The following is a 13,382-nucleotide window of genomic DNA, read 5'->3' as shown; positions in this document are numbered from 1 at the left end:
GAATATGTTCCGGGATTCTTCCTATGACATTGAGGAGTGCACCACATCAATCACCGTCTTCATCAATAAGTGCATCAAGGACGTCGTCCCCACAGTGACCATATGTACATGCCCCAACCAGAAGCTATGGATTAGAGGCAACATCCACACTGAGCAAAAGGCTAGAACTGCCACTTTCAAGGAGAGGAACGCTAACCCGGACGCTTATAAGAAATCCCGCTATGCCCTCTGACGAACCATCAAACAGGAAAAGCGTCAATACAGGACTAAGATCGAATCATACTAGACCAGGTCCGGTACTCATCGGATGTGGCAGGGCTTGCAAACTATTACAGACTACAAAAGGAAGCACAGCATTGAGCTGCCCAGTGACACGAGCCTACCATGCGAGCTAAGTTACTTCTATGCAAACAACACTGAAGCAGGCATGAGAGCATCAGCTATTCCAGATGACTGTGTGATCACGCTCTCCATAGCCCTTGAAACAGGTCAACATTCACAAGGCCACAGGGCCAGACAGATTATCAGGACATGTACTCTGAGCATGCGCTGAACAACTGGCAAGTGTCTTCCCTGACATTTTCAAACTCTCCCTGGCTGTGTCAGGACCCGGTTGCGAACTTGGGTCTCCGGTGTGAGAAACAGTCACTTAGCAAACTGAGCCACTAATAGTCGGTAGAACCCAGAAGATGAGGCAGACACAGCAGTACTTGAGACAGTGTTTTAATAAAGTAAAATGGTAAGTACTTCAGGCAAAAATATAAATCCACAATGTCAAAAGTAATTCCAAGAGAAAAAGGTAATCCTCTAAGCCAAAAGGTAAATCCACAAGGTGGTAGGTACAGCAGGGAAAAAGCCTCAAAAGATAATCAAAAATAAATAAACGAGAACAAAAACAGAGTACCACAAGAGAGTCCAACTGGAGTAACAAATGTTCACAGCATCGCTGGGGCTGGGTGCTAACATTCAAACACAGAGCAAAGAACTAAGGAAAACTAAGAGTTAAAATACATTCAAGGGAAACGAGGCACAGGTGCAAATAATAATCTGGAAACAGGAGAAAACAAAAGGGTCAAAAGAGCACAATGGGGGCATCTAGTGGCCAAAATCGGAACAATCCTGGCCTAATCCTGACAGACTGAGTCTGTAATTCCAACATGTTTCAAGCAGACCACCATAGCCTAAATGACCACCGACCCATAGCACTCACGTCTGTAGCTGTGAAGTACTTTGAAAAGCTGGTCATGGCTCACATCAACACCATTTTCCCAGAAACCCTAGACCCACTCCAATTTGCATACCATCCCAACAGATCCACAGAGGATGCAATCTCTAGTTCACCCCACACTGCACTTTCCCACCTGGACAAAAGGAACACCTACGTGAGAATGCTATTCATTGACTACAGCTCAGCATTCACCACCATGTTGCCCTCAAAGCTCATCACTAAGCTAAGGACCCTGGGACCAAACACCTCCCTTTGCAACTGGATCCTGGACTTCCTGATGGGCTGCCCCCAGGTGGTAAGGGTAGGTAACAACACATCAGCCACGCTGATCCTCAACACGGAGGCCCTTCAGGGGTGCGTGCTCAGTCCCCTCCTGTACTCCCTGTTCACCCATGACTGCATGGCCAGGCACGACTCCAACACCACCATTAAGTTTGCCGATGACACAATAATGGTAGACCTGATCACTGACAACGATGAGACATCCTATAGGGAGGAGGTTAGAGACCTGGTCGTGTGGTGCCAGGATAACAACCTCTCCCTCAACGTGATCAAGACAAATGAGATTATTGTGGACTACAGAAAAAGGAGGACAGAGCCCCCATTCTCATCGACGTGGCTGTAGTGGAGCAGGTTGAGAGCTTCAAGTTCCTTGGTGTCCACATCACCTACAAACTATCATGGTCCAAACACACCAAGGCAGTCGTAAAGATGGCACGACAATGCCTATTCCCCCTCAGGAGACTGAACAGATTTGGCATGGACCCTCAAAAAGGTATACAGGTGCACCATCGAGAGCATGCTGACTGGTTGTATCACTGCCTGGTATGGCAACTGCTTGGCCTCCGACCGTAAAGTACTACAGAGGGTAGTGCGTACGTCCCAGTGCCTAGCTGGGGCTAAGCTTCCTGCCATCCAGGACCTCTATACCAGGTGGTGTCAGAGGAAGAACCTAAAAGTTGTCAAAGACTCCAGCAACCCTATTCATAGACTGTTCTCTCTGCTACCGCACGGCAAGCTGTACCGGAGTGCCAAGTCTGAGTCCAAAAGGCTTCTTAACAGCGTCTAACCCAAATCATAAGACTCCTGAACAGCTAGCTTAGGTAGCCTAGTGGTTAGAGCATTGGACTAGTAACCGTAAAGGTTACAAGATTGAATCCCTGAGCCGACAAGGCAAGAATCGGTTGTTCTACTCCTGAACAAGGCAGTTAACCCACTGTTCCTAGGCCATCATTGAAAATAAGAACTTGTTCTTAACTGACTTGCCTATTTAAAAAAATATAAAAAATTTGATGGCTACGCAGACTATTTGCATTGTCCCCACCCCCTCTGTTACGCCACTCTCTGTTTATTATCTATGCATAGTCACTTTAACTCTACTTACATGTACATATTACTTCAGTCACCTCGACTAACCTGTGTTCCCCTGCATATTGACTCTGTACCAGTACCTCCTGTGTCTAGCCTCGCTACTGTTATATAGCCTCGCTACTGTAAGGTGTTGTACTCCTGTTGTACTCGGCACACATGAGAACTACTTTTTTGGGGGGGTGTCAGGGAAAATGTATGGAGTAACAAGTACATTATTTTCTGAAGGAAAGTCTTGGAGTAAAAGTAAAAGTAGTCAAAAATATAAATAGTAAATGACAGATTCCCCAAAAAACTACTGTGTACAACTCATTAACGAATGAGTGTGTGTTCGTATTTATTTGTGTGTATGCATGTGTGCACATGTGCTAGTGTGTGTGTGTATGCGTCAGTGTTTATGAGTGTGTCAGCCTGCGTTTACTATTGGTGTTAGACAGTAAGAGCTTGGAGCAGGTCGAGGAGGCTCAGCCAAGGACAACAGGAAGTGCCTGAGGACAGAGGAGCCAGTCATTAATCAGGTGTGATACCTGCACCCTCCGCCAGCCTAGCCAGGGCAGCAGGACTGGGCCAAGTCAAAGACAGCCAGCCCACAGCCCAGAGGGAGCAGGACTGGACCGGCCCCAGTCTGAATACACTGTGGCCTAATGAACTTTTCTGCTCCTAAGGCACTGTCTGTGTTACTATGGAAGTAATTAGAGGGGTGTTAAAATGGTCAGTTTTCTCTCCACTTAAAAAACAAATCCATTCACACCTTCAGGAACACTGACCCCTCATATATGGACATATGGAGTCTGACGTGTATATATACCATCAAGGAAGGACCACCTTGGAAACCAATATCTTCATTCCCTCACCTGGCTGTAGTCAAATTAAAATATTTTCGCAGTGTAAGATAATGTGAGGTAATGTTTTAACACTTATGGACTTTGAAACAGACATGAACCATTGCGTCTCGTTAAAAAGGCCCACGTTTGTTGAACTGAATATCTTTACAGGCTTTTTTCTCTGTTTGGTCAGTTAGAATAACAGATTACTCTGCATTGCCAGCGCCTAGTTTCAAGCTGAGCACTGAAGCTGTGCTAATTTGGTTATTTATGAAAGTCAGTGATGCTGACCAGTGAAACCATGGATACGGGACTATTTGTGGTGGAAAAGTGCACCAGGGTCATTATTGTAGTTGGCAACATATTTGATATTTTTTTGCTCCCCAATTAATCATGACTGTCTCTCACTGCAGGCTACTAATTCCATAACAATGATGCTCACACAGACACACACAGAGGATCAATTGTGGAGAAAAAGCCTTAGTACACTGAGGACTCGTCACTCGTCTTTATGAGCCTGTCTTCCACCATTTTGTCGGGTTTCAAATTTGCCTGCGTCCACAACCCTCATATGTTCATCAATACTTTGGGGCAGAAGGGCATTTCTTCTGAATGTTTTCAATATTGCAGGTCTATAATGTGTTAATGAATGACCCTTGTATCTGTTTGGGTTAAGAGAGTTTTGTTTTCGCTTGTTTTCTCAAGTGTGTTAATTAATGTCTGTTGTGTCTGTCTCTCCACTCAGCTAAGCTCTCATCCCCATAATGAAACCCTCTTTAATAAACAGAACGAAGCTGTCATCTACATGTGTGAATATCGGTCCGCTGGCTGTCAACTGAGATGTATTAGACAGTTATTGGCTGAAACGTTGATTGAGGGTAGATGTCAACTCTGGGTTTACGAGGTAGAAGGCCACCCTCACCTGGTTGTGACCCACAGTGGGACTGTGCTTCTCTGCGTACCCCCAGTGGGGTGACACAGGGGCCACAGGCAGTTTGGGGCGAGGGTAGGGTTTCAGTGTCACACTGGGGTAACTCTCCATATTGTCCTCCTCCTCACCCTCTAGCCTTTTCCAGCCTCCAGCCCCGAGCTCATAGTCCTTTCCATGCCCCAGTGCACTCCACAGGTCTCTGTTACCCCGTTACACAGCAGTAAATGTCATCTGAGTTACATCCCCCCCAGCACCCACAGACAGCCCTTTATTCATCGCCTTTTAGAAGAGCCACAACTCACATTTCTTGTTCGCTAGGTTTATTATGTGCCAAGAACCTTTTCCTCCCCTCAGTTGGATCACTCCCCTTGAAGTAGGTAAAGTGCTTGTGTATTTGGGGCCTGTTTTTCGTTTTATATCTTGATTCGTTTTCTGTTTTAATGTGGTTTGAGACTGTCTTCATTGCTGTATTGTCAAGAGGAACTTACACACCACAGCCAGGATTAGTGTCAGTGTGTATGTCGCTGGTATGTCGAAGGTACTTCAAATTTAGGCTGACCAATATGAGTTTACAGCTACGAAAAGCTTTTATACAGGAAACGGTGTGTGAGAGAGAGGTGCATTAACGAACAGAGCAGAGGGCTTGGCCCGGCAGAGTAGTATGTTGTGACACCAACCCACGTTAGTCCAGGATAGGAGACCAGGAGACTTGATCTAATGTGCTGATGACAACATGATTTATCCCCTCCTCAATGTCCAGTTACACACTGTCTGCACACAGCCAGTAGTCCTATACATCAACAGAAAAGTGGCTCCTTTGTAGGGCCCCAGTATTACATCACATTACAACCTGGCTGTGTGCCTACAGTTACCGTAAGTGGTATGGGTTGGTGCTCACTTCTGGTGTTAAAACTTCTCCTGGAACCTTCACTATTTGTTTCAACACCCTACTCGATCTCTCATGGACTGCAATAGGTGGGTCAATGTTGAGAATTCTTCTATACCTGACACGTACAGTAACTTGGTTCCAGAGAGAATATGCCAATGTAAACTGTCAGAGCCATAGAGAAGTCTCTTGATGAACTACAGTTGGAAAGCAGCCTCGGCTCTGCCAACCCATTGCACTGAGGACATCTTTATGGAACCCATGGATTTTCCTCCAGGAAAAACTCAACTGGATTGCTGTTATTCTTTCTCCGTCTTTAAATGCTTTGTGATCATGATGAATTCATTTAAACACAATTTAGGCGATATTGATACACCTTAAAGCGATCCAAAGTTCACAAATGTATAATTTGATTTCATGTTTCAGACGTTAGAAATAATCTTTTCATGATCAGCTCTATTATGTGATTACATTGCAATGAGGCATTCAGATGGTAACTATTTTCCTTGGTAAAGGACTATTCTAAACAAACACTCCTGTTCATTTCCATGAGTACGTGGTTGTATACTGAGTGTACAAAACATTATATTGAGTTGCACGCCCTTTTCCAAAAAGAACAGCCTCAATTTGTCAAGGGATGGACTCTACAAGGTGTCGAAAGCGTTCCTCAGGGATGCTGGCCAATGTTGACTCCAATACTCCCACAGTTGTTAGATGTCCTTTGGTGGAAGACCATTCTTGATACACACGGGAAACTGTTGAGCATGAAAAACCCAGCAGCATTTCAGTTATTGACACAAACCTGTGCGCCTGGCACCTACTACAATACCCTGTTCAAAGGCCCTTCAACCTTTTGTCTTGCCCATTCACCCTCTGAATGGCACACATACACAATCCATGTCTCAAAAATATTCTTCTTTAACCTGTCTCCTCCCCATCATCGACACTGATTGCAGTGGATTTAACAAGTTACTTCAATAAGGATCTTACCTTTCACCTGGATTCACCTGGTCAGTCTATGTCATGGAAAGAGCAGAAGTTCTTAAGGTTTTGTACACTCAGTCTATGTCCACATGCAACACAGGACATAAAATAATTGTTCAATTCTTATGCGGATATTGCCTTGATGATCCGTGTGGGATTTTCCACATACTTTGTAAGTATGACTTTTTTTCAGGTTAATTGATTACCGTATATATAAACTGGGCACTAATTAGGAGATTTGTATAAACCTTGTTGTCTGTCTCTCCGACATTTGCAACACTGTTTCAATATTCAAATTCTATCTCCAGCTGTCCTTTAGTAATGAACATGTCGGGAGTCAGGACGAGACAGACAGACAGGCATCATTTCTCAGCCAGTCGAAATCATGAATCAGCTTTGTGTCGGGACTTTGTGGAAGGATGAAATAGTATGAATAAATTAATCAAAATAACGTTTTTAATTCAAATATGTCAATCATTATTTGAATATGTTGGTAACCCATTGTATAAAAGTGATAATGCCCTCGAAGCCCGGTTTGCCGGCACTCGAACCGGTGCCAATATATCCTCCAAACCATGGCATCTCGGGCATTATCAGTTAAATAAGTCTCACACAAACAGTTTGGTGTGGCAGGCTGAGCAGTAAGGTTTCCCTGCCTGCTCCTTGAACACCCCCTGGCTGAGTTTACGCAGACAGAAGGCACACACAAAGTGCTCAGGGTGGAACTTGCGCTCCAAAGCAGAGATGCAGCGGCCAGAGATGGGCTCTCCACAGCCCCCACACAGTGTACCCTGTCGGGAGTGGAAGTGCAGAGAGCACAGGGGACGACCATCCAGCTCCAGGAAACAACCATCGGTGAAGGGCTTCAGACAGTCCTGGAGGGATGGCGAGAAGGAGAAAGAGAGCACTTCTTCTATCTAATTGATATAGTAGGCCTACTCTTTATTGGAGGTTGAGTAGGATTCTGATAATATCCGCACAATGTTGTATTGTGGCTGTTGGCTGTTGAAAGTTTATTGTCTGAGAAATGGTAGAAGTTTCGATTTTGTGCGTGATCTGTGGTGAGCTACTCACTGAGCAGACGAAGCAGTTGGGATGCCAGGTGCCGTTGGCTGCAGTCAGGTAGTTCTCTCTCACAGGGTCTCCACAACCAGAGCACTTTGGAGCAAAGAGATGGTAAAAGTCTCTGTGGCAGTACGGCTTCCCATCCTTCTCCAGAAAACCTATGGCACATCAAAGGACACACACGCAAAGAGAGGAGTGTTCTCAGTCACACCGTGGTCTAGATCATATGTTACCCTATAGGGAACAATAGTAGTTGTGGTGCCATCTGTCAGGCAGATAGTGTGCTCCTTCACCTTCAGCCCCAAAGAGCTCCCCACAATGGGAACAGAAGAAGTGCTCAGGGTGCCAGGTGCGGTCCATCGCTGTCAGGATGTTCTGAGAGAGAGGACAAAGAGCCCAGCATGCGGTGAGGTAAACCCAACGACAACAGATCTAGAGAGGTGGTGAGTTGGTTTTGTGCAGTGTTAAATAATGGTGATAATATAGTCCAATCCAAAGAAAAGGAGTTTACCTGCAGAATGGGACCCTTGCAGTAACCACAGCGAGGTGAGAAGAGATGCTGGTAGTCTTTCTCACAGTAGGCCTTCCCCTCCCTCTCAAAGAAGCCACTAGTCCCCAGCTCAGCCTGACACTCCACACAAACAAAGTGTTCTGGGTGCCACACCTGGCCCAGGGCTGTGATCATCTGCCCAATAAAATAAAGTGGTAAGAAGAAAAATATACTTTGTTTCATGTACTGGCCGTGGTACTTTTGATTGATCATCTTCGCCTATACTGTTATTTTGAAATCAAGCTTTTGTCTGGTTTTTGACAGCTCAAGCTGTTTACCTTTCCCACAATGACCTTGCCACAGGAAGCACAGTGGCCCTTCGCCACCGTTCGTACACCCATCTTTTCCATATCAGAGCTCAAGCCTCCCAGAAGGTCATCTATGGCGTCCGTTTTTCTCTGTGTTGATGCCTTGCGCTCCAGATCAGAAGTCTTAGGACTGTTGGCGCTCTCCTGGTTCGCTTGGGTGTCCTCCTTTTCTTTCTTTTCTCCAACATGGTTCTTTTTGACTGACTTCTGGACAAGTGGTGGTGGGGTTGAGGGAGGAGGAGGGTCTGGGAGCTAAAGATGAGAAAAAGCTGTGTGTCCTCAAAACAGAATTGCGTCCGTTCATATGCATCTGAAATGTGTTTTTAACAGTTGTATATCTCAAAATTCTATTCATTTTGGAGGCACTAGTGGTACTAAAGCTTCCAATATTTATTTAGATTGCTTATACTGCCCTCTGCTGTCAGATCAAGTCAACTTCATTGAAAGACAGAGAATTGTATTTGCTTGATTCTACCCATCCTCTCTCCTTGCCTCCTTCTCAAAACCCATTTGATGAGAAGCCGTTGGATGGGAAGCTCAGAGGTCCCTCCCCTCTCATACAATGGGTTTTGAGGGGGCGAGGAGAGAGGACACAAGGAATCAAGGAAATGCATTTGAGATTCTCCTACAGTCATCCTCTGCTCATGCTCTGACCGACAGCATATTCCCATGATAGATGTTTCCTCACCCTCATCTCCAGGCCAAACAGCAAATCCTCCATTATGGAGTCCAGCTCTCTGGTAGCAGAGCAAGGACTCAGCAGACCGGCTTCCATTGGAGCTGGTAACTCACTGACAAACACACAGAGAAAACCACAGATGAGCACTGCTATAGAATGGACACTGGACAGATACTTGAATCTGAGGTGATACATCTCAGTCTCAGCTCTTTCTGTATGGTCTGACCCAGGGTCATAACGTATGGCTATCTGTGAGCAGACCTACTAGTGGCTCACCTGTATGCATTGGTGCGATCTGTCTCAATTTCTTTCTTTGGAGGGAGACCAACAGGACACACCTTTGAGACCTGTGGGAAATTTCACATAAAGCCTAGAGCTAAAAGACACGTCCAGTTGTAGTAGTTGGACAAAAGACTAAACAACAACTGCTAGAGGTGATTTTGTCATTACCTGTCCATTTGTGTTGGCTGTATCACTTTCTTTCTTCTGAGTAGCTGACTCTGGAACAGCTAAGTTGAAAGCCAGCTCTTCTAGGATAAGATCTATAAAACACATACATGCTGTGGTATGGTATAGTATGACAGTATCAATCAGAATAAGCACTTCTAACAGACTTCCTCTGAGATGAGTTACAATGCGTTCTCCTTTTGCCTATTGCGAGGCGCACCCATTGATTTGATGTGGTTGTTTCCAGTGGTGTAAAGTACTTACTTAAAAATACTTTAAAGTACCTCTTAAGTATTTTTGGGGGTATCTGTAATTTACGTTACTATTTCTGATTATCTTTTACTTTTACACCACGACATTGCTAAAGAAAATAATGTACATTTACTCCATACATTTTCCCTGACACCTAAAAGTACTAGTTACATTTTGAAAGCTTAGCAGGAGAGCAAAATGGTCCCACTCACACACTTATCAAGAGAACATCCCAGGTCATCTCTACTGCCTCTGATCTGGTGGAGTCACTAAACACACAGGCTTTGCTTGTAAATTATGTCTGAGTGTTTGAGTGGCTATCTGTAAATTAAAAGAACATGAAAAATGTGCCGCCTGATTTGCTTAACCAAATAGACTTTTACTCAAGTAGTATTTTACTGGGTCACTTTTCCTTGAGTCATTTTCTATTAACATATCTTTACTTTTACTCAAGTACGACAATTGGGGACATTTTCCACTACTGTTTCATACAGTGCTGCTTCCTGAGGATATAAGAGATGTTACAGACAATAACCTCAAAGCAGAAGTGAAACTTTTGAAACTGATGCACTCTATGACTAACAAACAGTCTTATTCTGACTTTTAACTCACATGCTGACAGTAGCCTCTGAAAGGGAACATTACATAAAACTATTGTATTGTGCTCATTTTAAGAGGAAGTTGAACACAAGTAAGTCATAATTACGCTGGTGGAGATTTAGCACAAATCCATGATTTGTTTATTTTTTCAAAGTAAAAATACAACGTATATTAAGTACCTTCAGAAAGTATTCATACATGGAATCGCTGCCAAAGGTGCTTCTACAAAGTATTGTACTCAGGAGTGTGACTTTTTTTTTTCAAGAGCATTGCACACCTGGATTGTGTAATATTTGTCCATTATTGTTTTTTAAGTTGATTGTTGATCATTGCGAGACAGCCATTTTCTAGCATTGCCTTAGATTTTCAAGCCGATTTAATTCAAAACTGTAACTAGGTCACTCTGGATCATTCTATGTCGTCTTGGTAAGCAATTCCAGTGTAGATTTGGCCTTGCGTTATGATACACCATCCAAAGACTAATTAATAACTTCACTATGCTCATAAGGATATTCAGCGTCTGCTTTTTTATATATTTTTTTTGTGGTTGAATCTGTGCTTGAAATTCACTACTCAATTGAGGGACCTTACAGATAATTTTATGTATGGGGTACAGAGATGGGGTAGTCATTCAAAACTCATGTTAACCCATAAGAGTCTAAGCCCTGTCAAAGCTATATGGAATTGTTTTAAGAAGGTCATACCAAGGATCATTTTGCTATTTGGTTTTGAATTGTAAGACCCAATTGTGAAGTGCACCAGTCCTTCCTGCAGCAAAGCACCCCCACAACATGATGCTGCCACCCCCGTGCTTCACGGTTGGGATGGGGTTCTTTGGCTTGCAAGACACCCCCTTTTTCCTCCAAATATAACAATCGTCATTATGGACAAATAGTTCTATTTTTGTTTCATCAAACCAGAGGATATTTCTCCAAAAAGTACGAGCTTTGTCCCCATGTGCAGTTGCAAACCATAGTCTGGCTTTTTTATGGCGGTTTTGGAACAGCGGCTTCTTTCTTGCTGAGCAGCCTTTCAGGTTATGTCGATATAGGACTCGTTTTACTGTGGATATAGATACTTTTGTGCCTATTTCCTCCAGCATCTTCACAAGGTCCTTTGCTGTTCTGGGATTGATTTGCACTTTTCGCACTGAAGTACGTTCATCTCTAGAAGACAGAACGCGTCTCCTTCCTGAGTGGTATGACGACTGCGTGGTCCCATGGTGTTTATACTTGCGTACTATTGTTTGTACAAATGAACGTGGTACCTTCAGGCATTTTGAAAATTGCTCCCAAGGATGAACCAGACTTGTGGAGGGCTACAATTTTTTTTTTTTAGGTCTTGGCTGATTTCTTTTGATTTTCCCATTATGTCAAGCAAAGAGGCACTGAGTTTGAAGGTAGGCCTTGAAATACATCCACAGGTACACCTCCAATTGACTCAAATTATGTTAATTATCAGAAGCTTCTGAAGTCATGACATCATTTTCTGGAATTTTCCAAGCTGTTTAAAGGCACAGTCAACTTAGTGTATGTGAACTTCTGACCCACTGGAATTGTGATACAGTGAATTAGAAGTGAAATAATCTGTCTGTAAACAATTGTTGGAAAAATTTGTGTCATGCACAAAGTCGATGTCCTAACCTACTTGCCAAAACTATAGTTTGTTAACAAGAAATTTGGGGAGTGGTTGAAAAATGAGTTTAAATGACTCCAACCTAAGTGTATGTAATCTTCCAACTTCAACTGTACATGTTGGTGAGAGCCTGACCTTTCCACAGAGGGGTCATATCACTGGAATTTTGATAAAGTGAATTAGAAGTGAAATAATCTGTCTGTAAACAATTGTTGGAAAAATTTGTGTCATGCACATAATAGATGTCCTAACCGACTTGCCAAAACTATAGTTTGTTAACAAGAAATTTGGGGAGTGGTTGAAAAATGAGTTTAAATGACTCCAACCTAAGTGTATGTAATCTTCCAACTTCAACTGTACATGTTCGTGAGAGCCTGACCTTTCCACAGAGGGGTCATATTAGTGTTTAGCCCAAACTGTTCGGACGCTACAAACAGAAGTTGGCAGATCATCTGTACTGACTTCAAACGAGTTGCTTGTGGGGTGAAACAGTGAACACCATCGTGTTTTCCACAGTCTCATCTTTACATAGAGGGATCATAGTTTGCAAGCCAAACCGTTTGGACGCTACAGACAATTATGTGAGAAGACCTATTTTCGGAGTGTCTCATGTTTTGACAAACACCGCTCTAGCTCTGTCACCTTTCACAACAGATGCGGAAGTGTGACAAGGCGTGGGATTGAGACACATCCACTGCAAAACCCAAAATATATATTTTTTAAACTGATCGATTGACATGGGGAGTTTTGTATTGTGCTAATTAGATTTCCCAGGAAGCGCAGACATCAACCTTAGGGTTAACCACTATTATTGTACACAGATAGTACATTATTGTACTATTATTGTACACAGATTGAGTCTATGCAACTTATTATGCGATTTGTTAAGCACATTTTTACTCCATATTTTACGCCATATTTATTGACTCAAGACATTTCAGCTTTACGTTTTTTATTCATCTCTAAAATGCTCAACAAACAAAATTCCACTTTGACATTATGGGGTATGGTGTGTAGACCAGTGACACGAAATCTACATTGAATCCACTTTTAATTCAAGCTGTAAAACAACAACATGTGGATAAAGTAAAGGGGTGTGGATACTTTGTGAAGCCACTGTATATATATATATTTATATCTCACTAATTGAATGTGGTTGGTACTAGGTGACTTCAGTCAACAGCCTTAACAATCCATCTGCCTATCAACTGAGAACCTTCTTTGTGATTCCCCGTGAATTTACATCAACAGTCATGTCTACAACAATACATTTGATTCAGATACGATATGAACCATATGATATGACTAGCATGCTCAATGTAATACACGCTTCATTCACCACACACAACAAAACTTTTCATGAGTATATCATTTTTATATTTTATTAGTGCTCAAATCAATTGATGTGTGTATTTCGTTTATAGTTTGATCTATTGTATCTTGTTTTATAACACAACAGCAGCAGAGGGAAAAAAAAGTATGCTCACCCAGCTCATCCATGCTTGCTCAATGCACTTATCAATGTGTATGAGCTTACATGTTCAGTTGTACGTGTGTGTGTGTGTGTGTGTGTGTGTGTGTGTGTGTGTGTGTGTGTGTGTGTGTGTGTGTGTGTGTGTGTGTGT

General features: G+C 43.0%; 1 protein-coding gene across 1 annotated transcript; it reads right to left on the bottom strand.

The window, feature by feature from the left end:
- Positions 1–6,659: 6,659 nt before the first annotated feature.
- On the bottom strand, positions 6,660–13,382 carry LOC118359188 (leupaxin-like). The gene is made up of 9 exons (XM_035737531.2): positions 13,245–13,382; positions 9,274–9,365; positions 9,100–9,170; positions 8,833–8,935; positions 8,115–8,396; positions 7,798–7,971; positions 7,580–7,661; positions 7,296–7,444; positions 6,660–7,096 (listed from the first exon to the last, which is right to left on the bottom strand). Exons 1-9 carry the CDS (start codon positions 13,255–13,257, stop codon positions 6,830–6,832), a joined length of 1,233 nt encoding a protein of 410 aa, XP_035593424.1. The 5' UTR covers positions 13,258–13,382; the 3' UTR covers positions 6,660–6,829.

This window comes from Oncorhynchus keta, chromosome 26, assembly GCF_023373465.1.
Source record: "Oncorhynchus keta strain PuntledgeMale-10-30-2019 chromosome 26, Oket_V2, whole genome shotgun sequence".
Lineage (NCBI taxonomy): Eukaryota > Metazoa > Chordata > Actinopteri > Salmoniformes > Salmonidae > Oncorhynchus > Oncorhynchus keta.
The sequence above is the reverse complement of the archived record's forward strand: the minus strand, read 5'-3'. Positions and strand labels throughout refer to the sequence as shown.